Source organism: Panthera onca, chromosome B1 (genome assembly GCF_046562875.1).
Source record: "Panthera onca isolate mPanOnc1 chromosome B1, mPanOnc1 haplotype 2, whole genome shotgun sequence".
NCBI classification, from domain to species: domain Eukaryota; kingdom Metazoa; phylum Chordata; class Mammalia; order Carnivora; family Felidae; genus Panthera; species Panthera onca.
The window spans coordinates 149,768,980-149,795,361 of record NC_138342.1 but is presented as its reverse complement, the minus strand read 5'-3'; the positions used below and the strand labels follow the sequence as shown (position 1 = coordinate 149,795,361).

The window sequence follows — 26,382 nt, the reverse complement described above, 5'->3', positions numbered from 1 at the left end:
AGACATTAGCTATTTACTGTGTCAGGAGGCAGGAATGCAAAACGGTGATCTGCGGAGCTTCCTGAATGGAATCTTGAATTGGGCACTTTCTAGGGACGAGCCATTCTCATCACTAGAGCAAGTGATAAGGGGAATCATTTTCATCCTGTTCCCCACCCCCAATTAATTACTATGTACCATGGCTCTTAAGTAGACTCTCCGTCAGAGTACTTTCTTCCTCGCCACACCTGATATTTAATGTCACTAAATCCTACCGATTCTACCTTGAACATCTATCTTGAGCCCGTGTTCTACTTTCCAACATCACTGCTGCTTCCATCCTAGACCAAGCTACCACTGCTTGGACTGCTACGGGAACACCCCGACGGGGTCTTTTCTTCTATGCTGCCCCCATCCCAATCTAATCATACAGCAGGCAGAGTGGACTCAAGCTGGGCCCAGGTGATGCCAGACTCTCCCGACTCCTGAGTGGGCTTCCTCGTCCTGAGTTCTTCTTCACTGCTCTGCTCACATCTCCAACAAAACCAACTCTCTTCTATCTCAGGGGTTCACCTCTGCTGTTCGCTCTCCTGCAACGTTCTTCCTCTTCCTCCACAGGGCTGACGCCTCACCTTTCAAGCCTCAGCCTGCAGGGGGGCCTTTGCCAGGGAGGCTGTTCTGGCTCCTCCCGGCTGGATGAGGTTCTCCTTCCCGGAAGCTCCATGTACCCTGGGATTTTTCTTCACGTGACTTACTGCAGGTGCTGTTCCTGAGTTATTTGTGTAGTTATCTGTTTAATTTCCGTCTCACTCATTACATTTTAGGTGCCACGAGAGAATGTACTTTTTAAAAGTTTATCCCCGGAAAACAATGTCTGGCACATAGTAAGTACTCATTAAATATTTGTTGAGTGGATAAATAATAAATCAAGTAATACTTTCAATATGCATGGAAATCACATCAAGTGAAAGTCATTCTCTTATGCCTTCTCTTCTCAAGACATGCTGCCTAACCTGGTAATAAGCAGCACCAACATGTTCTTGGTTACTTCCTTGTCACATTTATTTAACTGTCGTTTACAATTATTATAACTATGCTTTTTTGATCTTTAAACATATCCCCACTTATCTCAGTATATCTTTTCAAATGCATCTTAACATGAAAACCACTTAAAAAAAATGTCTTTATTAGCTAAACCCAGGGAATGAGCAGAAATGTAAATATAATCATTACCCTTTATTTTTTACACCCAGAAGTATTCGTTAAATCAAGTGGGTAAGCAGTAAATTCCTGAATTGTTTCAAAACAGAACTTGAAAGAGAAATTTGGAAAGTGTCAAAGATTAAAATTCTATAATTTCCTTATGTTTGCCATCTCAGTATCTTGTATCTCGGCATGCCCAGATCCCAGCAGCATTTGCATGACATTAGAAACACCTTCCCAAAAGAGTTCTAGCATCATCAGTAGTATAACAAGGAGAGAGAGACCAAAAGCAGAACCATAAGATCAGAAAAACAAAATTAGACACACTTAGAAGCCTCTGCTAACATCTGACCAAACATTTCATTTGGAGTCACTTTGAAGGACCGTAAAATGTTTCGGTTTAGAGACCAAACGAATAAAGCAGCAGAACTGTTCTATTTTATCCCGTAAGAAGGGACAAAAGCTGATTCTAGAATAAAGTTTCCTTTTAATCAAGTGCTCTTCTGAGAAGGAAGTGATAAAGGATTTCGTGTAATATTTTCCAAAGTCATGTATTTTTTTTTTTTTATTCATCAGATTTAACTGGTACAAAATTAGTATTTACGAGTTAGCATACAAAACACAAAGAAGAAGAAAAAAAAAAACCAAAGAAATCTCTTGCTATTTCTCTTTCATTGTTAACGCTACAACCAAGGGATCAAAGTGGACATAAAACCAGGATTGTAAGTAATTTATGCATTTTAAATTTACAGAATGAAATTATGGTCAAAAGAATAAAACTCGATGTCTAGTCTACTAGGAAAGGAGGGCTAAAGTTTTTTTCACTTGTATTCGCAACTAATGCCATATAACCTCCCCCTGCCATCCCCCCAAAAGTGGAGCTTGCATTTAGAGAAAAAAACAATTACAAAGTAGTAAAGGTGAATTCAAGCTTCAGAACTAATGTTAGGGGAAAAACTGTTACAGAATCTGAGACAGCACCTACAGTGTTAGTAACACATTTTTTAGCTTGGCAAAAGGTTAATAGGTTAGCAGCAACTGGAGAAAAGAAAAACATGTAAGTGATTTAGTGATTACCGATATGGTTCAGTTTTTGTCTTTCTCATTCTCTTCTCTCGAGGGGTCAGAGGCACCCGTTTCCAGAGCATACTCCAATCCCATGCTCCTCGGGCATACCCATCTTCGTCACCACCCCCTTGGGGTACAATTTCATATGTGTTGCCATTTATGACATCTATAATCGGCACAGTGCAAATGGTTCTGTATTGTGTTGATGATGGCAGCAAAGATGAAATGGAAGGTATGTATGGACCCACATATTTATACAAGTACATGGGGAAGGAAAAAAAAAAAAGTACTTAGATAGACATTCCACGTAAGAAAATAAAGTAGTAGTCTTTACCGATAAGGTTCAGTTTTATGTTTTCTTTTGGCCTTTTCCTTGTGGCTTAGAGGAATACGTTTCCATAGTAAACTCCAGTCCCAGGCCCCTCTGGCAAAACCATCTTCATCCCCACCTTGCTGTGGTTCAATGGAATAATCATTCCCATCTATGTAATCTATTAGAGGCACAGTACATGTAGTTCTGAAACATTTACAGAAAATGAAAAAGCATTTAAGAACCCAACACTGACTAGTTTAGCATGCCTAGCTGTATTATCTCTTTTTACTGTTGATTTTTTTCCCCCCATTAGGGAACTTTAATATCTAATGGGAAACAGAAGTAAATCAATGTCTTTAAAAGTCAAGGAGCCCTTTTCTGTAACGGAAGGACACAGCAGATTTTTCCCTCAGCTTACAGACAAATGCTGAAGTTAATCATGTTTCCTCATATTTACTTTGGTCCTGTGGGCAATTTTCTCTTGGTGGTTTTGCATTATTTACAAGATTTTCTTGACTGTTATTTTCCTCCTTATACCTCCATTAAAAAAAAATGAATACAGGGGCGCCTGGGTGGCTCAGTCGGTTAAGCGTCCGACTTCGGCTCAGGTCATGATCTCACAGTTCGTGAGTTCGAGCCCCGCGTCGGGCTCTGTGCTGACAGCTCAGAGCCTGGAGCCTGTTTCAGATTCTGTGTCTCCCTCTCTCTCTGCCCCTCCCCTGCTCATGCTCTGTTTCTCTGTCTCAAAAATAAACATTAAAAAACATTTTTTTAAATAAAAAAAATGAATATAAATGTGACTATGAGCGTGAATGTGAATGCGTGTGAGCGCAAATGTGTGTGAATGAGTGTGTGCATAGAGAAATAAAACCCACTATGTTCTTAGTGGTTCTCCCAACTTTCTGTTGCTTTCTATTCCTTTGGAAACAGTTACTATGAAAACCTGTTCCTGTTCCTTTACGTGATCTTCTTTTCCCTCTCCTTTTATTGCAATAAACAAAAAACACTGCCAAAAAGAAAAAAGAAAAAACAAAATAACTGCTGTATTATATTCCTGCATTTTTTAAAAAAGAAGAGGGGAAAAAAACTCTTAAAAACCCTTAAAACTTGCTGACAAACTTAAGTAGTGGCCTGAGAACTTGGAGCAAAAAAAATATCTTATATTTGGGCTTCATAAAATGCTAGTTCTATACGACTAATTAGATGGAGGATCAAGTCTGCAAAGACAATTTGGCTTGTTTCAATAGTCATCCTATCAGAAAGGATTTTAACATGCAGTTCCCCAAACAGAGATTACAGCTTTACATAACCATGTTAAGGTGCTTTTTAGATGTTTAGAAACCAAGGAGAAGAGAAAAACCTATAGAATTCTGACATGGGGGAAGTGGACTTGAGACAGATGCGGTATTCTCTGCGGACCGTGGATTCCCATGGGACGGTGAGGGTGGGGGGTCACCGGGGCGTATGTGGGAATGCCACAGGACCCTGCGGAAAACCACCTCCTTATGGTGCCTGAGGACTGCTCGTTTTCACCTGAAGAGGTGAAGGTGTGTTATCTTTCTTTACTTCTCACGATTCTCAGATTTCTAAATAAATAGTGTAAAGCGTCCCGGAGAGATCTCGGCTTGAGAGTTTATTGGCTGTTTGAATTGGGGCAAATTAATTAACTCCTCTAGGCCTCAGTATCTTCTTCAATACAATGGAGCTAATAATATCTATCTTGCAGAGGTGCTGTGAAGATTGAATCAGCGTGTGAAAAATGTTCATGACAGGCTTTCAGACCAAATCCATGGATAATTAAACCCCCCAAAGTTCTTCCTTTGATTCACACCATTCGCCCCAGGGACAGATTTTATTTCCCTCGATTCTGAAACAGTCAGAATTCTGGACTAAAAGCAGCGAAGGCTTTTGGAACTAGGAGATTAATGCTGCCTTCTATTGTTCAGACGCTTCTGTAAATGTGGTCATCGCCACATTTCTACCGCATGGCTACCTATTTCTAAACTTTAAAGTTTCTACAGGAACCCAAAGCTTTGACACGAGTAACAGCTGCTCCTTTGTATCTAAAATCGTAATTCAAAAAGGCTTAAAAAACCAAGAGGTATCATCTCAAAGCATGTGCCTTCAAGTCTTTAGCACTGTTATCACAGTGTAGAGGGAACAATTAACGTCACTCTCAGACAAAGCTTTTGGAGCTACAGGGTTTTCTGTTCACTAACCCAACCACAAGATGATTCTTAAGTGAGACACCCTACACTTATCCCGAATGCTGGACTGCCTGCATCCGAATCAGCCCAAAGGATCCGTCTGGCTCCAGCCCAGAGAACCACCGGCCGAATGACAATGCTTAAAACGCAGCGCTTGAGGCGCTGAATGGAACTAGAATCAGGAGAAGGAGAAGAATATTATTTGTCCTTCTCGGGCAAGGTTTACTTTTCACCCAGGAAAGAAAAAAAAAAAAAAAAAAAAAAAAGCCAAGTAACGTTACCTGTCCTTAGATATGGGAGCTACGAGCGGTGCATACCAATTAACTGCCACCTCACAGTGGGCATCAAGGTATATCAAAACCTTAAAAAACAGAGGCAGGGAGAAAGAACACTCTTCACATATGGTACATCGCATATCACACACAATTTAACATTAGATGCTAGTAATACATTAGCATTAGAGTCCATTCTGACATAGAAGGTATCGGTTTAATAAAGCCAGCATTTCGTTTCAATTAAAAAAAAAATCTGAAGGGTACTTAAAAACGGATACGATCTTTTAGTTACCAAATCCAAGATGTTAACATTGTGAAATAGCGAATGTTTCCTACCTGCCCAAGTTTAGCCTTCTGGGCACCAATACTTCGTGCTTGAATTAAACCTTCTCTTCTTTCGTTTCGAAATACCTTCACTAAGCCATTCCACAGCTTAATATAGTCATCTAGTTTTTCTTTTAAGTGTTCTATGGATAAAAGAATTCAATCAACATAAATGATATTTATGTACATAAACCGGTTAAACTCTAAATTTTCTCAAAAAACAGGAATAGGCAACAGGTACTTTGTGCAGTCCAGCTGGTCAAACAGATTGAATGTTTACAGGGAAGCAAGGTAAAGTGTATTATTTGAGTTCATTTTTTTGCTTAATATGCCTACAGAGAGCTGGTTAGCCTGACAGTCATCAAACACCTCTCCAAATGTTAAATATATAATGACTATGTCAACTGACATGAAAACTTAAAAAAAAAAAAATCTGCATATTAATGTCATATCTAAAATCCTTAAGGCAAACATTTTGGTTACTTTAGCAGAAGTAATGGTTCCAGAATTCTGAAGATACACGGGCTATAAACAACATTATATAACTTTATTGGAATCTACATAGGGTATAGGTTAAAATTGGTCTCCGGGCCATCTTTCTCTAGCTATACTCAGTGGTGAAGGTTGAGGTCTTGGTGTGATAAATATAGTCATCAAGTTGCCAAATAATAACCAAAGGATCCAATTTTCTCTGTATTGTGGGTATCAACAAGTATATGTATGGCTTCATGTACATGTGTATGTATATATATAACTACCACGTATACATAAGTAAATATTTAAATATAAGATTTATGTATAACAAATAAACATATACATATATTTGCAATCTGGTAGAGGAAACTTTGTCAAAACAAAGACACATTTGCCAAAGTTTCCACCTTGGTTTCCCAGTTGCAAGAGAATAACTTTTTTTTATTTTTTAAAACTGACATCCAAATTAGTTAGCATATAGTGAAACAATGATTTCAGGAGTAGATTCCTTAGTGCCCCTTACCCATTTAGCCCATCCCCCTCCCACAACCCCTCCAGCAACCCTCAGTTTGTTCTCCATATTTATAAGTCTCTTCTGTTTTGTCCTCCTCCCTGTTTTTATATTATTTTTGTTTCCCTTCCCTTATGTTCATCTGTTTTGTCTCTTAAAGTCCTCATATGAGTGAAGTCATAGGATTTTTGTCTTTCTCTGACTCACTAATTTCACTTAGTGTAATACCCTCCAGTTCCATCCACGTAGTTGCAAATGGCAAGATTTCATTCTTTTTGATTGCCGAGTAATACTCCATTGTATGTATATACCACATCTTCTTTATCCATTCATCCATCGATGGACATTTGGGCTCTTTCCATACTTTGGCTACTGTTGATAGTGCTGCTATAAACATGGGGGTGCATGTGTCCCTTCGAAACAGCACCCCTGTATCCTGTGGATAAATGCCTAGTACTGCAATTGCTGGGTCGTAGGGTAGTTCTATTTCTAGTTTTTTGAGGAACCTCCATACTGTTTTCCAGAGTGGCTGCACCAGCTTGAATTCCCAGCAAGAGAATAACTTGTCTGTGTCACTATGAGCCCTTGAAATTGGTCCATCACAGCCACAACTAGCTCTTGGATCTCTAAAGATGTTTCTTGGGGACACAAAAATTATTTTAAGTTGTTTAAAACTTTGGACCATGAATACATAAATAACAAAGAAGATATATTTAGAGATGAACTAGTCAGACTGTACACTTAATACTTGACTCATTTTTAGGGAGCAATACACTTATACATGGGTATTCAGGATTGAGAAGAAAAAATCAACCTTTTTCTATTTTGGCATCCAGTTTTCATGAGTAGCATAAATAAAATTCTCATGCTGAATTATATTTTTTCCCCAGAATAATCTAGGTAATTTTTCCCTTCAATTTAAGTGACTTTTTTTTTTTTTAATCTTACCTTATTTTTTTTCAGCTTGGTACAATCCTAAATTACTTTTTAAAAGCACCCTCTGAATTGCATTTCCACGTTTTTTTAATTTAAAAATTTTTTTTAATTTACATCCAAGTTAAGTAGCATTTAGTGCAACAATGATTTCAGGAGTAGATTCCTTAGTGCCCCTTACCCATTTAGCCCATCCGCCCTCCCACAACCCCTCCAGTAACCCTCTGTTCTCCATATTTAAGAGCCCCTTATGTTTTGTCCCCCTCTCGGTTTTTATATTATTTTTGCTTCCTTTCCCTTGTGTTTATCCGTTCTGTGTCTTAAAGTCTTCATATGAGTGAAGTCATATGATATTTGTCTCTCTGCATTTCAGTGCTCTCTTGACTATGCAATCTAAATAAATTTAAAATATATTGTTATGGCCAGAAATGAGTTGATGGCCTGTGCTTCAAATTTAGATTCTTAGTTAAGATGGTCCAAAAGGTAAGTTGGTCAGTCAAATGACTTCTGGCTTCTTTGGGATCTCACACCGTGGTAGATTCTAATCATGTTCAAAACATTCGCCTCTCCTCGGGGAATGATTATTCTCCCCAGCCTGCTGAAAGTAGGCTTAGACCATGTGGTTTGCCATGGCCAACCTGCTGTGGACAAAATGATGTGAGGCACTTGTGAGCGGAAGTGTTAAAATCCCACTAGTGTTTCACCATTCTCTCTTCCTTTGCACCAGGCGGGCAATGCATGAGTTCAGGCTGCCTTGCAGTGAAGGTGTGGGGCATTGCTGGGGCTGAGCCACAGAAAATGCGTAGTATGAGCCAGAGAACTGTATAACTCTGTGTTGTCATGAGCCACTGAGAGTGTGGAGACCCATTTTACCTCGGCCCCACTTGGCCTCAGCTGGCTGACGTACAAGCATAGAGGAGTGTGCTCTATTTAAAGGCCCCAACTCTTGTTTAGAGAGGACACTGTGTTTTCCAGAAACCCCAGTGTTATAAGCAGCCAGCTTCTTGTGAGGTTTGATGTTAGTAAAGTGTTTTGTCTTTAAAGGAAAAATGGTAACTCAAACTTTTAGTTTCTGAGTATATCGGGGAAAGAACAAACCAAATGTTCGCTCATTAAGGATAGGGCTGACAAATTTTACGGTTGTTATGAAATGGGGAAAATTAAAGGCCTTCTGTACTTCTGTTCAAGGGGAGCGCCAACAATGCCTCTCTGCACTCTGCAAGATAAGCAGGTCCTGCACTTGACTGCTATTAAACTGCGTTATAAGAGGCTGAATGTTAGAGCACTAATCACACAAAATAATTAAAGTCAAATGGACAAAAAAACTGAAGTCCAAATTCTGTTCTCCTCTCCTGAAGCCAAGCAGTTATTTTAGGATGGGAACACATTTTGGTGTATCTGCACTTTTTATTAAAGGATATGCTAAGCCTCTGCTTGTATTAATAACATAAGGCTTCTTAAAATCCACATAATCACATACACGAGATTTCCCAAAGTCATTTTTGTAGATGTAGGTTTTCGTAAATCTAAAACACTGTTGGTACCAACAATATCACTTCAAAATGTATTTTCAAATATTTATCTTGAGACAGGAATCGTATTCTTAATGAAAGCCCTCCTGTCATAGAAAATTGCAGTCAAGATGTCTAAGGTAGAGGGCATTTGATAGGACTAAACATTTTAAAGGATTACACTTTTTAGTGTAATTAAAAGTGATTAGTTGAAAAAAGTGCTTAGTTGTACAAAGATGAGGGGAAAAGGAAATAGGCCTTATTTCTATTTCTTCTCCGTGCTGACATCTGTGTAGATCAATATTCCGATCATGTCCTTGCAAAAACAGCAGAGGTTTATCTAGACTGCGAGAGTTACAAATTAAGTTTTGGAGAAAGCTTGTGTAAAGCCATTCTGAATGGTATTTTCAGGCTACCCATGGTCTGTCTTCACCTCTAATATATTCACTTGTACACAAAAATTCTCTGCGAGACTTATTTGCCAAAAAAAAAGCAAATACCTTGTTGTTATTGAGTAGCCTGAGTGCTTTGGTCAATTTTCAAAGAATCTAATTCAGTTTTATGACAAGCAAAGACTAGTAAATAAATATCCAGATCTGGGTTTCAGCAGCACCATTCCTTTTCTTATTTAGCATGCTGATTTGGGGCCTGAACTATAACATTATCTATCTTCTAATACTTGTGCCATTAAGAAGATATATTCCGCTTACAATAAATGTTAATTTAAAAAACCCACTTATCTGGGAAACCACTGCTCAATCTCTCTCTTGCCAAGTTGAACCTAGGTTAACCAACACCTCCCTAAACGCTATAATAGCTGGCTCCTTAAAAAGAAGAAAAAAATACAACACAATTTCCTTTTATTCAACATACTAAATCAAATACAGAACGAAATAAGCTTTAGTAGATACTTCTATTATATATAACAATGGTCCGCGGTGTCTGGTCAAATTCAATATTTGTACCATTGTTCAAATGCAAAAATTAGGCTATTAAATAGGTATATGGATTTCAGGTTGACGGCTATGGATGGAGCGTCTCGTAGCAATACAACATAACACAATTGCCCTTTTCAGTCTTTCAATAAATGATCTTCATGGCCCCATTTTTGCAAAATCCAAGGCCCAAAGAATTGGTGTAGTGTAAGATGGCAGTTAAATACACAGACTTATGAGCCTGTAGATTTGGATCTGTTAACTAGTACCTCTGTGACGTTTGACAAGTTACTGAACATCTCTGAGGCTCCTGTGTAAAATAAAGATAACAACAGTATCCATCTCAAGGATTATTGCCAGGATGAAACAAAATAATTTATGTATGATGCCTGGCACAGTGCCAGCTTGGTACCAGATGCTATCAATAGATGCTAATTGTTAATTTTTAAAGACTAATTATTTTAAAATCACACTTTGCAAGTCTTCATAATTAGCTTATTTCATAGACAGAAAGTCAATTTTCCACAGCCATTACCTTTATTACTGAAATCATCAATTAGCACAATTTCTGCTAAATATTTCCTTGGAGTCCTTTTAATGACACTGTGGACCGTTCTCATGAGGGTTGACCATCCTTCGTTGTGGAAGACAATGACGACGCTGGAAGTGAGCAGGTTTTCATCATAATGCCAATACTTGCACCTGTGAAAGGAACATTTAGTCATGTTTATTTAGAGGCAATTGGTAATGCCTCTGCAAACTCACTGCGATTAGGTTTTCTGGTTGGATTGAATATTACTGACTTAAACGAGGGAAGCGGATGAAATGCAACCTTTTACATTTTAACAGAAACACAAAATGGAAGAGAGAAGATGTTACGAGATGAAGTCACTCACAGAGCAGCTCCCTAACCACTGGCACTTGCTGTGTGGTAAAGAGAATTAATTTCTGAATGTATGCGTCCCCGCCGGGGGCACTCCAGATTTTCACAGCAATCAGAGCTGGGCTTTTTCCCCCCCCATGACTTAGATCTCAGTTTACTTTCCTTTTTAAAACTTGAGTTTCTAGTGCACAGATTTATTTCACTTGCTGTGCATGAACCACCACACAGCTGGATTTGAAAGCTGTCCTGTTCTAATGTGGCCAAAACCCTCAGGAAAAAAAATGAAATAGGCTGACCTATGGCATATAGCAGACATTAAAAAATTAACTGTTGAATGAATTTTAAAAATCCTAGTAATCTGGGGTGCCCGGGTGGCTCAGTCAAACATCCGACTCTTAATTTCGACTCAGGTCGTGATCTCATGGTTCATGAGTTCTCTCTCTCCCTCTCTCACTGCCCCTCTCCCGCTCGTGCTTGCTCTCTTTCTCAATATAAATAAACTTGAAAAAAAATAAAATTCCTAGAAACGTTTAGTTATTAGATTAGCTAAAGAAGATATTTAGCTATTTTACACAAAACTATTTGACACAACTACAGTAGGAATAAAGTTGCCAGGAGCCTTTTTCTAATTGAAAGGAAACTCAGAACAGGGCCTGATAAAGACTCAAGGAGCCAGGGAAGGTTTAGTGAGTTTCACAAAAAATACACACACACACACACACACACACACATACACACAAAGCATATATACGTATATATGTGTGTACATAGACACACACATTTATATTTGTTTGTTTTTTTAACGCCAAAGCTTTTCACGAAGTAAATAAGCTTGTTCCCAAGATTAAATTTAAAGCCATAAAAGCAGTAATTAACCTTATCAGCTTGATAACCTATACTGGGAATTAGAATAGGAACCATTATTTAAAATAGGTCCTGGTCTGATTCAGATGGAAACAACCTTTTCTCCAAGTGTGTATTTTCCTTTCAAAATTGTTCTAAATTATCTATGTTCTTAAAGGTTGATTTTTATACAAATGCAGATTGAGTCCGGTAATCCACTTAAATCTTATTTCCTATATCTGCATTTTCTCATTAAAGGAGTATTAATTACCCATTATGCTCATGCTCTCAGCTAGACACCAGAGCTGCAGCACTGAGAGGACAGCACGGTCTCTGCCCTTACGAAGCCATGGTCCTACAAGGGAATTAAGACACAGAGCAAATATTTGTACTTTCCAAGAGTGTCGATGCAAAAACCAGGGTGCCTACGACAGGTGGACCTCGCTTAGCCTCGAGACATGTGGTCAGGAAGGACCCCTGGAGCTAGTGATTTGATTAAAGATGATTAAAAAAAAAAAAAAAGTACTAAGCCCCAAGAGATGGGGAGGGAGTGGGGAGGAAAAGATAAGAGCACAAGAATGAATCGTGTGCATATGATTGCAGGTATTATGGGAACTTGGAAGATCTATATCTTTGGAACATGTAATTAAAATACGAAAAATAAACATAAGTTAAAGAGGAAAAGTTACAAAGGACATTTGCGGTAGAGGAAATAACAGCATCTACTTATTATGTGCCAGGCACTATTCTGTTTTACTTTTAGTAACTTATTTAACCTGCGAATACCACTATGAGGTTAGTACTATTAATATCCCCATTAAAAAAATTTTTTTAATGTTTATTTATTTTTGACAGAGAGAGAAAGACAGAGCATGAGTGGGGGAGGGGCAGAGAGAGAGGGAGACACAGAATCCGAAGCAGGCTCCAGACTCTGAGCTGTCAGCACAGAGCCCCACGTGGGGCTCAAACTTACAGACCATGAGATCATGACCTAAGCCGAAGTCGGACGCTCAACCAACTGAGCCACCCAGGCACCCCTTAATATCCCCATTTTATAGATAAGGGGACTGAGGCTCAGAAAGAAATGATTTGCCTAAGATCACACAGCTAGTAAGTAGTGAAGGCAGGAAATAAACCTAGGCTATCGTGAATTCACAAGAAATCTTATTAAACATAAAACAAACGTAAAAGAAAAAATACTAGCTATTCCTATGTATGAATGGCTAAGAACTGATCTAAGAACTGTTGATGATATTGAATATCATTTCAATACAAGGCACCCATGGAGCATATTGTTATGTGATGGGAGCCCTCTCCTCTCCTCCCCTTTGCAGCCAGGAGATGGCCCCAGGAATGGGGAAGGACTGGTGGGGTATGGCACCCTATAGCGACAAGTTAAACCAAGAGGGCTTTCTAGTGTAACCCAAAGTTGAGAGGGTCCAAATATTCTTTCAGAATAGCAACTTAAAAAATACAGCAGTGGAGGAATGCAGATCTTGAAAGAAGATGTGATGAGTGCTTCTGGAGAGAAGCAACCCAGGCAGACAGGTCTAATTTTACACGGTAGGAATAACAGTCCCCCAAAACAAACTGTAACTCAGATAGATGGAGGCTCAGGCAACCTTGTTCCTTCTCTGAGGACAACCACTGGGCTTAACACAGCAGAACCGGATGGCACAGACACCAATCAATTTATAACAGACACGAGAATTGGTGAAAATATTCAAGACATGGGAGGACATTTGGGACTTGCTGATTTCTAAGGCAGAAGATGACAACTTGGGGAAATAAGCAGACAGGGACTCTGAATGGCAGACAGAAAGGAGTTGAAAACACACAGAGACTAGAGGAGGGAAGGCAGAGGTACAGTGAAGACGGGAGACTGGGTCCCATGAGGGGCACCGTCACTGTCCTGGGGAACTGCATAAGTGGAGACAGTTTAAAGATCTGGGCATGCTACCTTGCCTTCTTCCACAGGACAAGGGGAGAAGAGAACCGGAATAGAGAGTGTTGTCTCGCCTCTCCATCTCCTCTTGCCTACGTACAGTTTGGAAATAACTCCAAAGATGTAAATGAGATTGTGTGCCAGTAACATCTCTTGGTGTATACTTTTCCTATTTGTCTCAAAAATTACAAAAGCATTATATAACTTGTGCAACACAGAAGGTTATTAAGGTGGAGGTTCCCTCCCTTACCTCTCCTCAACTATGCCAAATCTCACATCCTAGGAGAAATCACTGTTAATAGTTGGCTGTGTATTTGTAAATTTTTCTTATGCAGGCATATAAATGAGTATGTATGTGTGAGTATATATATATATATACACACACACAACATATTCAGATGAATATGTATAAATTCTTCTTCCATGTGAATATGTACAGATTTATCATATTATCTAAATCTTTTTAACTACTGCATAATATTCCATAGTATGGCTGGTCCATTATTTAACCATCTGCTTACTTTTCCACAGAAAAGGGAAGGAGAAGCTTTTCTAGTGAGGATGGGTAGAAAATCTGGAGGGAACAAGATGGGAATAAAAGCAGATGGAGAAAGGGACTTGTGCCTGGCCTCCAGTTCTGACCTTTAGGAGGAGACCACCCCACAGGGTGTGGCTACAGCACAGAACAGAAATAATTCTGATGTGTATTCAGGCAGAGAGAGTTAAAGACAATTCCCTTTTCCACCTATTCTCTGCAGGCTCCCTTGGCTCTAGGTTGGAGCCAGAGAGCCTAGGATGTCCACATGCTTTCCATGGGAACATGGAAGGTAGCTTAGAGTTAAGATCCACGGGCCTGCTGGGAGTCACCATGGTAAGGGGTAAGATGACATTTAGCAAAGTGATGGGGTAGAAGGCTTAGCCAGGGACTGGGCCGTGGGGTTCAGAGGATCCACAGTATCAGTGGAAGCCAATGTGGAGTGAGTCCCTGGAGTGGGGCAGATGTCGGAAGGGACCATGTGTCCCAAGGGCAGCAGGAGAATTGACCAGAAGTTACTACGGCAGGGGTTCCTTCAGCAGCAAGTGCAAAGACGTCATACACCTGGGAAGACAGGAGAAGGCAGCAGAGATGGAGGGTAAACAGACCAGAAGTACCCATAGCACCTCAAGGATGCAGGACCCTTCTATCATCTGGATGCTACAGAAGAAAGGAAGACGAGATGAGACCCTATGGAGGAGAAACAGCCCAGAGAGGGAGTTTGAACTTCAGGCTGATTGGCCACTAGCTGAAAGGAGACCTTTAAGCCAATGCAGATTGGGTGACTTTTAATTACTAGCTTTCACTGGCCACCATCAGCCTGAATGCAGGTTCATGAGAAAGTTTAGCTCTTTGGCAGCTTCTCTGATTTTCCATTGTGAGATGAAGCCATTGAGTGGAGCATACAGAAAGAGACCTTATAATATACAAAGACTTGATGTTAAGACTTGTTATTGAAAGAAGCCCCCATGGTACTATAAAACCCCCTATTTTGCATCCTTTCTCTCACTTTACTGGTGGAGAATTTGTAATCAGTTCTAATAAGAAGGAAGGCCAACTGAAGCAAGAATGCCACATTTAAGTGGATGGGTTATGTTATAGACTTTGGACTAATGTCTGCTCTCTGGCGCCTCATCTTCCAAGAGAGCTTAAAAATCCTCTAACGTCAAGGACAGTAGTGCTTTAGCATCATCAAGAGACTGTTCTGGTCGCAAATATTCACATTCAGATTATGGGTTTGCAGTGATTAATGCTATAGTTATTCTTTAAAGTCATTTAACACAGTATTCATGGGGGCTATGTGGGCCAGGTGCTGGCGATCAGAAGAAAAGATGGGAAAAATTCTCACAGTGACTCTTCTAGAACTTAAAAAAGTAAATTTCAACCCAAAAGTGAAATGCCTGTGTATAATTTACTTGTATTCCCTCAGTACCAGATGTTTTTAAGATCAGTAGTTTGATACATGGCCTTGTTGTGTCTAGACTTTATCAACAAATAATATCTAATTCAGCAGACTATGAAAAACAGTATTTTAGGCTGCAAACCTCTGCAATCCACAGAAACTATCATTAATCTACAGGGGTGTGTGTATGTGCGTGCATGTGCACGCACATATATGCATGCTTTTTTAGGCATAGGAAACAAATTCTCAATTTAGGAAACACTGTTTTTCTTTATACACTACCTACTTTTATTTTTAAATCAATTAAGAATCTTTCCTGTCTCCATCTAAAACCTTTTTTGCTCATTCCCATGATAAAAGGAAGTGGAAAATTGCTTATGATTTACATGAAACAGTGCTGACACCCAATGGTTGAATAAATTAGTAATGTAGAATATAAAATTTAACTCAGCATTCAGAAACCAATATACATTTTCAATGAAAGGAGAATTATCACTGTTAAACCAAATCACTCAAACTCAACAGACTGGGGGGAGTGGAATTTTACCCAAGTGTTCAGTTTCTACGTACTTTGATTGGAAATGACACAAAGTAAGCCCCTTAAGAACATGCTATGGTAGATTTTATTCCTTGCAGTTCATTACACGTACCAAAATAGAGAATCTGAGCGTCAAAGAAATTTATAAATTACACTTCCTGATCACCATTCTCTGGATATGCTCTTTTCGTCAATGTATTTCCCAGAAAAGCCTGCTATAATCCAGATGTGGAATTGCCGACATAAAGGTGCAATCTTACAACCCTTAATCTGGCTACAATTCCTTTACAAAAACAACTTAAAATTACACTGGTACTGGATATATTTTCTGCAACAATATCATACTGCTAGCTCACAAACCCCTACAACTTTTCTCCCCCAATTACTGCTAAGCCTAGTGTTTCTCATTCTGTGTTTTTGCAGTTGAACTCAGCATAAAATACCTTGTTTATATTTATTTTGCATTTTTGGTTGGGTATGAGCTCCAGCAGTCTCTGCTCTCTTAACCATCCTTCCTCGTTTTCTATATGGAAAATTGGATTAGTATGGTTTCTATCTCTGGAGCCACTGTTTATATGGACGAATATGAGAAGGTCAAATATAGTGCTTGAAAGCTATGTGTAATCCTTAAGAGGTTGCTATCACTCTACTCATCAATTTCATCTAACTGCACTATCATTCACACTATATTTCTTTACCTAGTCCACAGGGATCTGAAAACTTTACTCAGCTATCCTACTAAATCAAGACAAATTAGGTATCACACAGTCTCCTGGTCCACTAATGTAAACGCATTTTTTTTTTAAGATACAGTTACTAGTTGGTTTGATTCCTTTTCATAGACTCACACTGGTACCTAGTGAAGGTGACTTTTTAAGTATGAATAAGTGGTCTCTTCTAGGATCTTAAGAGTCGTCCATCAGTGTCAAGTTTCCAGAACCAAACATTCTCTCTCCTCTGGAAAATGTTTAAGGCAGTATTTTCCCACCTCCAGTTCCCTAAAATCTCTCCTCTTCTTCACAATACCTCCGGATTATTGATGGTACTTCCTTTCAAACTCATCTGGTAAGTTCCTCAGTATCTAGTGCTAGACGATGCTTTAAAAGCCTCAACTAAAATTTAATATACTTAGGTGCCTCCTTATTCTGTGCTCATTATATTTGAATTTAATTCCCTCTTAACATGCTGTTATAAAACTTTCAATATGGAGATCACTCCTTAGGCATAGCAGCAAATACTTGCCCAAGCTGGGCCAGAGGCCCCTTTCTGGACTTTGAGCTTCTGAGATTCTAGTTGGGCTCTTGAATGATCTTGTGAGGCATAGGCCGGGTAGCTATTTTCATGGAGAAAGAGAGAAGTAGAGATAACAGTCTATGAACTGCAGAAAGAAAGAGCATCTGACTTTGGTTCGCAACTTTTCATTTCCTAGTTCAGTCAAGTGTATTTCCTGACCTTAGGTTCCATGAGATACTCCTACATCCTTTCTTCTTTTTTTAATGCTTATTTATTATTTTTAAAGGTGCTTTGTGGGAGATTTTATTTTTTTACACTCAAAAGACATTTTTGTAAATTCTGATACAGTCACGATTATACTATCAGAGTATTTCCTTGTTTTTTACTTCAATAGAAGGATTTTACTTAGAACATTAAGAATAATTTTTTTTCAAATGTGTGAAAGTAGAGTTTTATTTTATTTTTAAAAATTTTTTAAAATATAATTTATTCTTGCGAGAGAGCGAGAGAGCACGATCAGGGGAGGGGCAGAAAAAGAGGGAGAGGGAGAGCTCCCTGTCAGCATAGAGCCCGATGTGGGGCTTGAACCCATGAACCGTGAGATCATGACCTGAGCCAAAACCAAGAGTTGGGGGTGCTGACTGAGGTACCCGGGGCACCCAAGGCACCCAAGAGATACTCCTACATCCTTTCAGTTAATTGCTTGCCACCCCTCACCTCCACCATTTTTTCCTTTTTTTTCTTTTAGCTTAAGCTACTTGAGTAGATTGGTTTCTGGCAAATAATTCATGTTTAACATGCTACTCTTGATATTTTGGTAAACTTTCGTTCATTATGTATATGTCTTCACAGAATTAAACTTAGAGATTTTTCACTATCATTGAATCAATGAATCAATCTCTTAAAATTTGAAATTACCGGAGATGTTCCTCAATGATCATTGTTGAAGTCACAGAAAGATGAAGTACAGATGGCCTTACTACAGGCCACTATTATCTGGTACGTCCTAAAAATAACTTGTATGAACGTACAAAATTGAGCTTAAGAGAATTACACATGCTAACCAAATAGGAGGCTGATATGTTAAACTGATGTGAAAAAAACCCCCACAAATTTTCATGTAATGTAGTCACCACTACAATAATCTGCCTACAAATTCTGATTACAATTGGAATGTTGCTTGGTGAGATGGAATCTGACAGTCTTACTGGTTTTGAAAGCTCCATGCATCTTCATCCACAATAGGGTTTGCTGAACAGAGTAAATTCCTATTGGCTGACTCAGGTCCCTTCTCCCATGGATAGCTGGGGGTATAATGATCACATAGTTTCTTTGGCTCCTCTATTCTCATCCCGTGGAGATGAATTCCTTCTTAGCAATGTATTCTTTCTTTTACAAGGCACAATAAAATTGAAGCTTTTAAACAATAGAATACCTCGATGCCTTCAAGAGCTTGTATTCCCTTCCTTGATTACTAGAAGCTCTAAGATGATCTACTTCCTTTCCTTCAATATTCTTATCAATTCCTCGTATTAGTTGCTCTTCCCTTGAAGGTCAAAATTAAGCCTATCATAATAGAACCCACTCTTCCTTAACCACCTACAACATGAAAATGTCAGCACAGCTAATCGTCAGAGGTTCTGCTCTCAGCCAAAACAGAATTTTCATGTATTTTGTTAATACATATCGGATGATTTGATCTCAAAAAATTTTCTAGGAATACCCCTTTTCTCCATGTTGTACTATATTACAGAATACCACCCATTCTCTTACTTAGTGAATTAGATATTAATGAACAAGAGAATAATAACCTTTAACTTCTGCTCTATTGGGGTTAAAGGTCAAAATCAATGAACACAGAATTAATGGTCGGGTCTACAAAAGTTTTTTCAAGTAGACCACCTTTCAGGATTAAATTAGGTAAATTGAAAACACACAGCTGTCTGCCACACTTGTTTTGGAGTTTGGTGCATGGTGCCATAGTTGGAATGTGGGACACCAGAATGGGTATGAAGGAAAGGAAAATGGGTTGCTTTAGCTCAGAATACCCATAATCTCTATCAGGTCCACCCTCCCAATCAGCTCAATCTAAATTAAAAAACCCCACAGGCTTGCTGTGTGTGCCAGGTTTTAGGACAAGTGCCCCCAGTTCTGTTCAAGTAGTGTATTTAATTCTTTTTTTTTTAATTAAAAAAAATTTTTTTTAACGTTTATTTTATTTATTTTTGAGACAGAGAGAGACAGAGCATGAACGGGGGAGGGGCAGAGAGAGAGGGAGACACAGAATTGGAAGCAGGCTCCAGGCTCCGAGCCATCAGCCCAGAGCCCGACGCAGGGCTCGAACCCCCAGGCGCCCTCGAGACACCCAGGCGCCCCTTAATTCTTTTTTTTAATGTTTACTTTTGAGAGAGACAGAGAGAGACAGCATGAGCAGGGGACAGGCAGAGAGAGAGGGAGACAGAGAATCCAAAGCAGGCTCCAGGCTCTGAGCTGTCAGCACAGAGCCTGACGCAGGGCTCGAACCTGTAAACCACGAGATCATGACCTGAGCCGAAGTTGGATGCTTAACCGACTGAGCCATCCAGGTGCCCCAGCAAGTAGTATATTTAAACTTTTCTTGGGATGGATCTCATTTCCCAGGGTAGAGATAAGGTGTGCAGCTTTTTATCATGTCTAAACCATTAACGTGTTAGAGGAAAAGGGGGGAGATTCTTGGCAGAGCAGAATGACTAGGACCAGAAACACTCTAGCTCATCTCAGCTGATTCTTAAGGCAAGAAGCCACAAAAAAACATTAGTAAAGACCACTGCTTTACATAGCTTACGTAACAAAGAACAGGGCCATTATCTATCTGTCCAGACCACTTGTGAGCTCCTGGTACCCAGGGCTAAATAAATCTGTATTTATTTCCATTCTCTCTAACCTCTGAGGTTGCCAGTTTCCTGGCACCCCAAGTTAGTGGGAGACAGCTGTCCAGTCATTAGCCACGACAGCTCAGCTGCCAGTGATCCTCTAAACACAGCCACAGTATGGTTAGAATTCACAGCTCCAAAACCGCCGCAGGCCTCCTAAAGCTTACATCATCTTTGGGCCACTCAGCGTACGGTCTCTGTGACAACCTTAGATAATATGTACAAAGCCTGGGACGGAAACCTTCGAGCGTGGCTTTGGAGAATACCTCCATTTCAGCTCTTTCCACCCATGTTCCTCCTCAACGAGTGTCCTGACAGACGAGCCAGGCGTGAAGGGCATTTTCTCCATTTTGAGATACTCTCCGAGGTGATGGAGGAGAGAAGGTCACAGTCGACAGGGGTCAAGAGTGGTTCCGCAGGGATGAGTGTATGTCCCTTTGGTGAAGACGCTGCTGGCCTCAGCCCAAGGATTTAGCCCAAGGACCTCAGCCCAAGGATTTAGCGAGCACGGCCTGTGTGAGCAGCAATGGAAAGCCCCTCACCTCAGCGAGCCACAGAGAAGGAACCTGAATGACCTTGAGCAACCCAAGGTGATTCATTCCCGAGCGTGGGTTCAACAATCCCAGTGGACTCCCGGAACTCGGTGGGAGAATTTGAGGGCTCTACAATTCTAGCAGAGTGGACAGTACCTGAGCCAAAGAGTGTTTCTGCTATTGATTATTGTGATCTCATTTTATCCCAGAAACGTAGTTCTAACAGCTCTTCTAGTTTCCAAAGCACCACCATACACATCATTATCTCCTCCGCGTTGCACAGGAACCCTCCGGGGTACACAGGACAGGCGTTAGTATTATTCAGTTTCTACATCAGGCCACTGAGGCTCCATGAGGTTATAGGACTTGCTCAAAGTCACCATCAGTGACAGAGGAGAGATTTAAAAACGAATCCTTTGACTCTAACTTTAAGGTTCTTTCCTTTAAGCCAAAGACTTACAAAAGGATTACTCACACAATATATACTTAAAACAAAAAAAAAAAGGGGGGGGGAAATGACTTCTTTCTTTTCACTCAATACCCAGGGGGCTTCGTGGTCACTAACAAAATGACTGCACACAGTTCTGTAGATTTCTTCCTGATTTTAAGGATTGAGAATACTAAATAAGACATCAGGGCAAGCTAAGAATGCTGAACTATGTCACTGGGTAAAGGTCTTCAAATGTTTTTTTTTTTTGAAAAGGAAAACATACATGGACAGATGTGTCCACTTAATGATCTGAAATGTCAAACCATAATTTAAGAAAAAACCTGGCAAGGAATCCCATGAGTGGACATATGTTCATGTGCATATCTCTGAAACTCTCTGGGAAGGGAAAATGAACATTTCACAGTGTGAGCCATATGTTTCTAGCTATATTGGACTCTAATTTCAAATATGAGCTTATATGCCATATTCTGATTTTATAGAGGCACCAGCTTATCAAATACCAATACCTCTGAGCTGAAACAACCAGTAACAGGAGTAAGGATCAAGTTGGGTGGGTGCCAGTGTGTGGGTAATGACACTAACAGCATGAACCAACACAGGTTTGCATTTGCGGCTTAGTTATTCATTTATGCTGTGCCTTATTCCACAAAGGACTTTGAGCAGCTTACAAACACAGAGAACGCAAAAATATTATGAATGTTAAAAATAGGAAGGGGAAAATGGATAAAGAAAGAATGAGGGGAAAAAAAAAAGGAGGAATCAAGAACAACGTGTTAAAATTACATACCAGTGGGCCAAGGACTCCTGTGTGCACAATTCTGAGGCACGGTTCACAAAGAATACCCTATGAATAGCACTGCCCTGAGCTAACCAACATGGTAGTCTTGGGTGCCTTCCTGTCCCTCCTTATTAATGGACAGGCCACAATTTGGCTTGAATTTCCTAGCAGGGAAACCTGGTCTAATCCGTGTTTAACAAACCAGTTGTTCAGAAGTACAATATTCTTGCTGTGAAGACCAGATGGGAGTTTTTTCTAAGGGGTCCTCCTTATGGCAAACGCAGCAGTGAGTTTCACTGGGCTGTTATTCATGAAGGCTGTCAATGGAGACCAATGGCATTACACCAAAATACAAGTTAGTAAAAACAGTTGTGCAGAGACCAAGTTGGGAATTTAAGTTCAACACAGATTTGAAAATCACACTTTGCAAACATTCTTTAAAATGTTTATTGAGTCATCTCCTCTTCCATGTTTCATCGTTCAGTGAGTATATGCCTTCTCAATGTACTCGCATTACAAGCAGGAAATCACATCGACCATATGGAGGACTTGTATTTCTAAGAGCAAATTTCGACACTGCTAATGACTAAAGAGGTATGAGCTTACAGTGGTAGCATGGTAACTTTAGGTTGGAGTTAGTAAATAATTTCCCAACAAAGAATTGTGAGATATTGAGAGAGTTATCAATATAGGCTGTATGGTATTTACTTGTGGAAGTCTTAAACATGGACTGATACTAATGTTCCTACAGCAAAATGAGGAGATGCACTAGATCATTTTTTAAAGACTCTCAACTATAAAACTATGATTACAGATGTGGAAAAGAGTACATAATGTACAACAGTTACCATTTATAAATTCACAGAATATGCAATTTCTGGAGCTAATAAGAATATATTAACTCTTCAGTAATTTATCTTATTTAAGGTATTAGGAAGGTAGGTTGTTCATTTAGCATGTAATTTAATGGACACACGAGATGTTTAATAAGTATTGTGGTGAAGAAATCTGGTAATACTATTTTGAGAAATCATTAAAGTAGTCTACCTCTTTTCCTGCATTAACTGAATTACCTTTACTTCTCTCTTACATCTTTGCTTCGTTGACATTTTCTAGAAAATCAAATCGTCTATTAGGAGGCTGATGAGTCACCAAAAGTGAGTTGGAGTTAGTTATCAACAAGTTTATGGCTTAAGGGCGCTTGGGTGACTGAGTTGGTTGAGCCTCTGACTCCTGATTTCAGCTCAGGTCACGATCCCAGGGTTGTGGAATCGAGCCCCGTGTTGGGCTCTGCGCTGAGTGTGGAGCCTACTTTGGATCCTCTCTCTCTCTGTCCCCCTCCCCTGCCCCCACATACCTCTCCCCTGCTCGTGCACTCTCTAAAAGAAAAAAGTGATGGCTCAAACATGAGATAGAATTATAAAGTAAGAACTGAAAGGATATGCTAATTCCTACTCTAAAGACGGCAGAGGACAGGAAACCACAATTCTGGAAAACATTTTAGTTTTGGTTTTAGTTTTAGTTTCCTTGGCAGGAAACCCAAGAACTGAACACATGTGAACATCAGAAGTGAGGTACAGTCAATCGTCATCTGGAGACCGTACTCTTACCAATGGGTTACCTTCTCTCTTCAGAGTCCCTGCGGATAGGATAGGGGAAGAAAAAGAAGAAAAAAAAAGGGGGGGGGGGGAGGAAGGAAAAAGGAAAGAAAGGAAAGGAAAGGAAAGGAAAGGAAAGGAAAGGAAAGGAAAGGAAAAAGAAAAGAAAGCCAAACAAATCTGTTCTGTGTGAGATGGAAGCCAATAGAGCAGCATAGACCAGGGATGCTGTAGACCATGGAGGGGAGACTCCAGAGTCGAAAAACACTACCAAGTAAAAGGAAACAGCAATTAATCCTTTGATTTAGTGATTCCACAAAGAAATCTGTCCAACTGAAGTAATCAGCAGTGGGCACAATAATTGACCCACAAGCTTGCCCAATGAAGCATCCTTTGTAATAGTGAGGAATTGGAAACGACCCAAATGTCCCCAAATGAAGGACTGGTGGAATAAATTCTGGTCATCCATGCAGTGCAATCTTTTTTTTTTTTTTTTTTTTAAACCCTACCAGGGGTAGGTGATTCTTATTTTCTTCTTTTAAATTTTCTATTAAACATATGCTTTCCTTTTTTGAAACCTTTACAAATAAAATTGCTACTGAAGCAGCAACTACAAGTGAAAGAACGTTACTTGGCAGCTTTGTAATCAGCAACCCCTGGGCAAGAGGTCTGTCCCGATAACTCTTTTCTTATTAAAACTATCACATTAAGGCTTTCCCCGGAACCAGAGCTTTACCTGTGTAACAGACTTAGACCAACTTTCGGCACTCGCTTTGTAGCCAGAATGCATCTCTTCCAAAAAGTGAGGGCATATTTTTAAAAAAACATTACTGTTTGTACCCATTCACATTTTGATTCAATAATGGGCTATTTGAGGGATTGGCAAATCATACTTAAGGTGCCTCTGCATTTCATTTCTGCCAGTTTTTTCCTTCCTGATACTAGTTGGTTACTCCACCAAATTCCACCTGACTATAAAGCCCTTCTAGATAGTTGCTATCATGTCATGATAGAGCAAAAGCCCCCTTAGAGCAGAGCTGCTACGTCTAGACAAATGGGCTTAAGTGGGAAAGGAAAACACAAAGATAATAAGAGCTCTGTTGGAAGAAATCTTTTATGAGGGCCAGCGGTCAACTTAGGGAAGTCTATAAATCTAAATAGGAAAGCCAGTTCTTCTCAGTTCCAGTATGGCGTTTCCAATATTACTAGATATGCTTGATTATCACCATTTCAGAAATAAAGTATTTTACGTGGTGCACAAATGATACCTCTTTAAAATCTGCCAACAGCCTTAGAAATCCTGAATATTCCAAAGCAATTCAGGCAAGTCCAATTACGTTTCTCAAGAGTAAAACAGTTTGGCTTTTCAATTCCTTTCTAGAGCTATGAGTGGACATCACTTCCCAGGAATCTAAAGAACTGTAGTGATTTAATACATCAACTGCCTTTTTAGTTCCTCCACTCTCCGAGGGCTCCTCTGATCCGCCGTGCCATTGCTGACAGCCTGCTTGCATCTGAGGGCCCCAGATTAATGTCACGGTGCTAACCTCCATGGTGACCTTTTGTACTGAAGCCTTCATGAAAGAAAGGAAGCCATTTCTGCAGCTTCCTCATTACCTGAGATACCAGGACGCAGAACACCATTTTCCTCCTAACATTTTTATTTACAAAATGCTTGTCGCCAAAATAAAAAGCAATTTTTTTTTTTCAGTTGCTAAACTCAAGACCTTACAGGAGCAATTTAATTGAATCTCTTGGATACCTGAAGTCTTGCTTTCTGAAGCGGATGCCAATCTATTGAAGCTTTTTTTCTGGGGAGCACAGACAACTGTAAGGGTTACTGCCACCTTTTAAAGGAGAAACGCCTAGGTGGCGCAGTCGGTTAAGCGTCCGACTTTGGCTCAGGTCACAATCTCACGGTCCATGAGTTTGAGCCCCGCGTCGGGCTCTGGGCTGGTGGCTCAGAGCCTGGAGCCTGCTTCCGATTCTGTGTCTCACTCTCTCTCCGCCCCTCCCCCATTCATGCTCTGTCTCTCTCTGTCTCAAAAATAAATAAAGGTTAAAAAAAAAATTTAAAGGAGAAAAAAAGGGGCACCTGGGTGGCTCAGTCAGTTAAGCGTCAGACTTGGGCTCAGGTCATGATCTCACGGTTCGTGAGTTCAAGCTCAGCGATGGGCTCTGCTTCCCATTTGGTGTTTCTCTCTCTGTCCCTCCCCTACTTGTGGGCTCGCTCTCTCACTGTCTCACTCTCTCTCAAAAATAAATAAAAAAACGTCAAAAAATATTTTAAAGGAGAAAAAAGTATACTTCTATTTACCTCCAAATTATTCCCACCTTAATTTTAAGAAATTTCTCTATGAAATTATCCATATCCTTGCCTATTGGCAATGACACTGTTAAAACTAGTGACTATACTTCAAAGCACATTTTATTAGCATTTTATATTTTCAGGTTCTGGTAGTATGCACACACTTACATTATCTTGTTCTTTTATCCACAGGAGTTATGTCAATAACTTCCCCCAAATCAGCTGTGGGACAAGGTCTCTCTAGTTTTACTGGACCCCAGGAGTATATAAACCCTTCCTGGATCATCCCTGCAACTACTTCTGATCCTCAAAAACCATTCATTCCTTCCCCTGCCATTATTACAATTAGACTTCATGGCCATGGTCTTTTAGACTTTGTTGTTTCTCTGAGACCAAGACTGAGGTAACAGGTGTGATATTCTTTTAACTATGTGCTTCCTGGAAAGAATTTATGTCACTTCTCCTGAGGAGGGGAGATAAGATTAGTAAGTATTCCTGATATTAGTCTAGGCTAGTTATTAGGAAATTAAACAGATTGAGTACAGCATCTAAACATTTAGGTAAGGGGATGCACTTGCCTGAGAGTGTCCTATCTCATTAAATGGCCACCAGTACCTTTGAAACTCAGATTAGGTGTGCTCATCAACAGAGACTATTTCATCACTTTGTCTAATAAATATTCTGAACAGT

General features: G+C 39.8%; 1 protein-coding gene across 2 annotated transcripts in view; it reads right to left on the bottom strand.

Moving 5' to 3' along the window:
* The window catches only part of GALNT7 (polypeptide N-acetylgalactosaminyltransferase 7), a 145,822-nt gene that overhangs the window by 18,911 nt on the left and 100,529 nt on the right, over window positions 1-26,382 (bottom strand). Inside the window, exons 3-6 of one of the 2 annotated variants that reach the window (XM_060653774.3) lie at window positions 10,269-10,435; window positions 5,382-5,512; window positions 5,052-5,131; window positions 2,585-2,767 (exon numbers count right to left, since the gene is read on the bottom strand). In XM_060653774.3, the coding sequence (XP_060509757.1) occupies window positions 2,585-2,767; window positions 5,052-5,131; window positions 5,382-5,512; window positions 10,269-10,435 (561 nt within the window). Of the gene's footprint in view, window positions 1-2,259; window positions 2,443-2,584; window positions 2,768-5,051; window positions 5,132-5,381; window positions 5,513-10,268; window positions 10,436-26,382 lie in introns of both variants that reach the window. The other variant, XM_060653773.3, reaches the window with a different exon arrangement.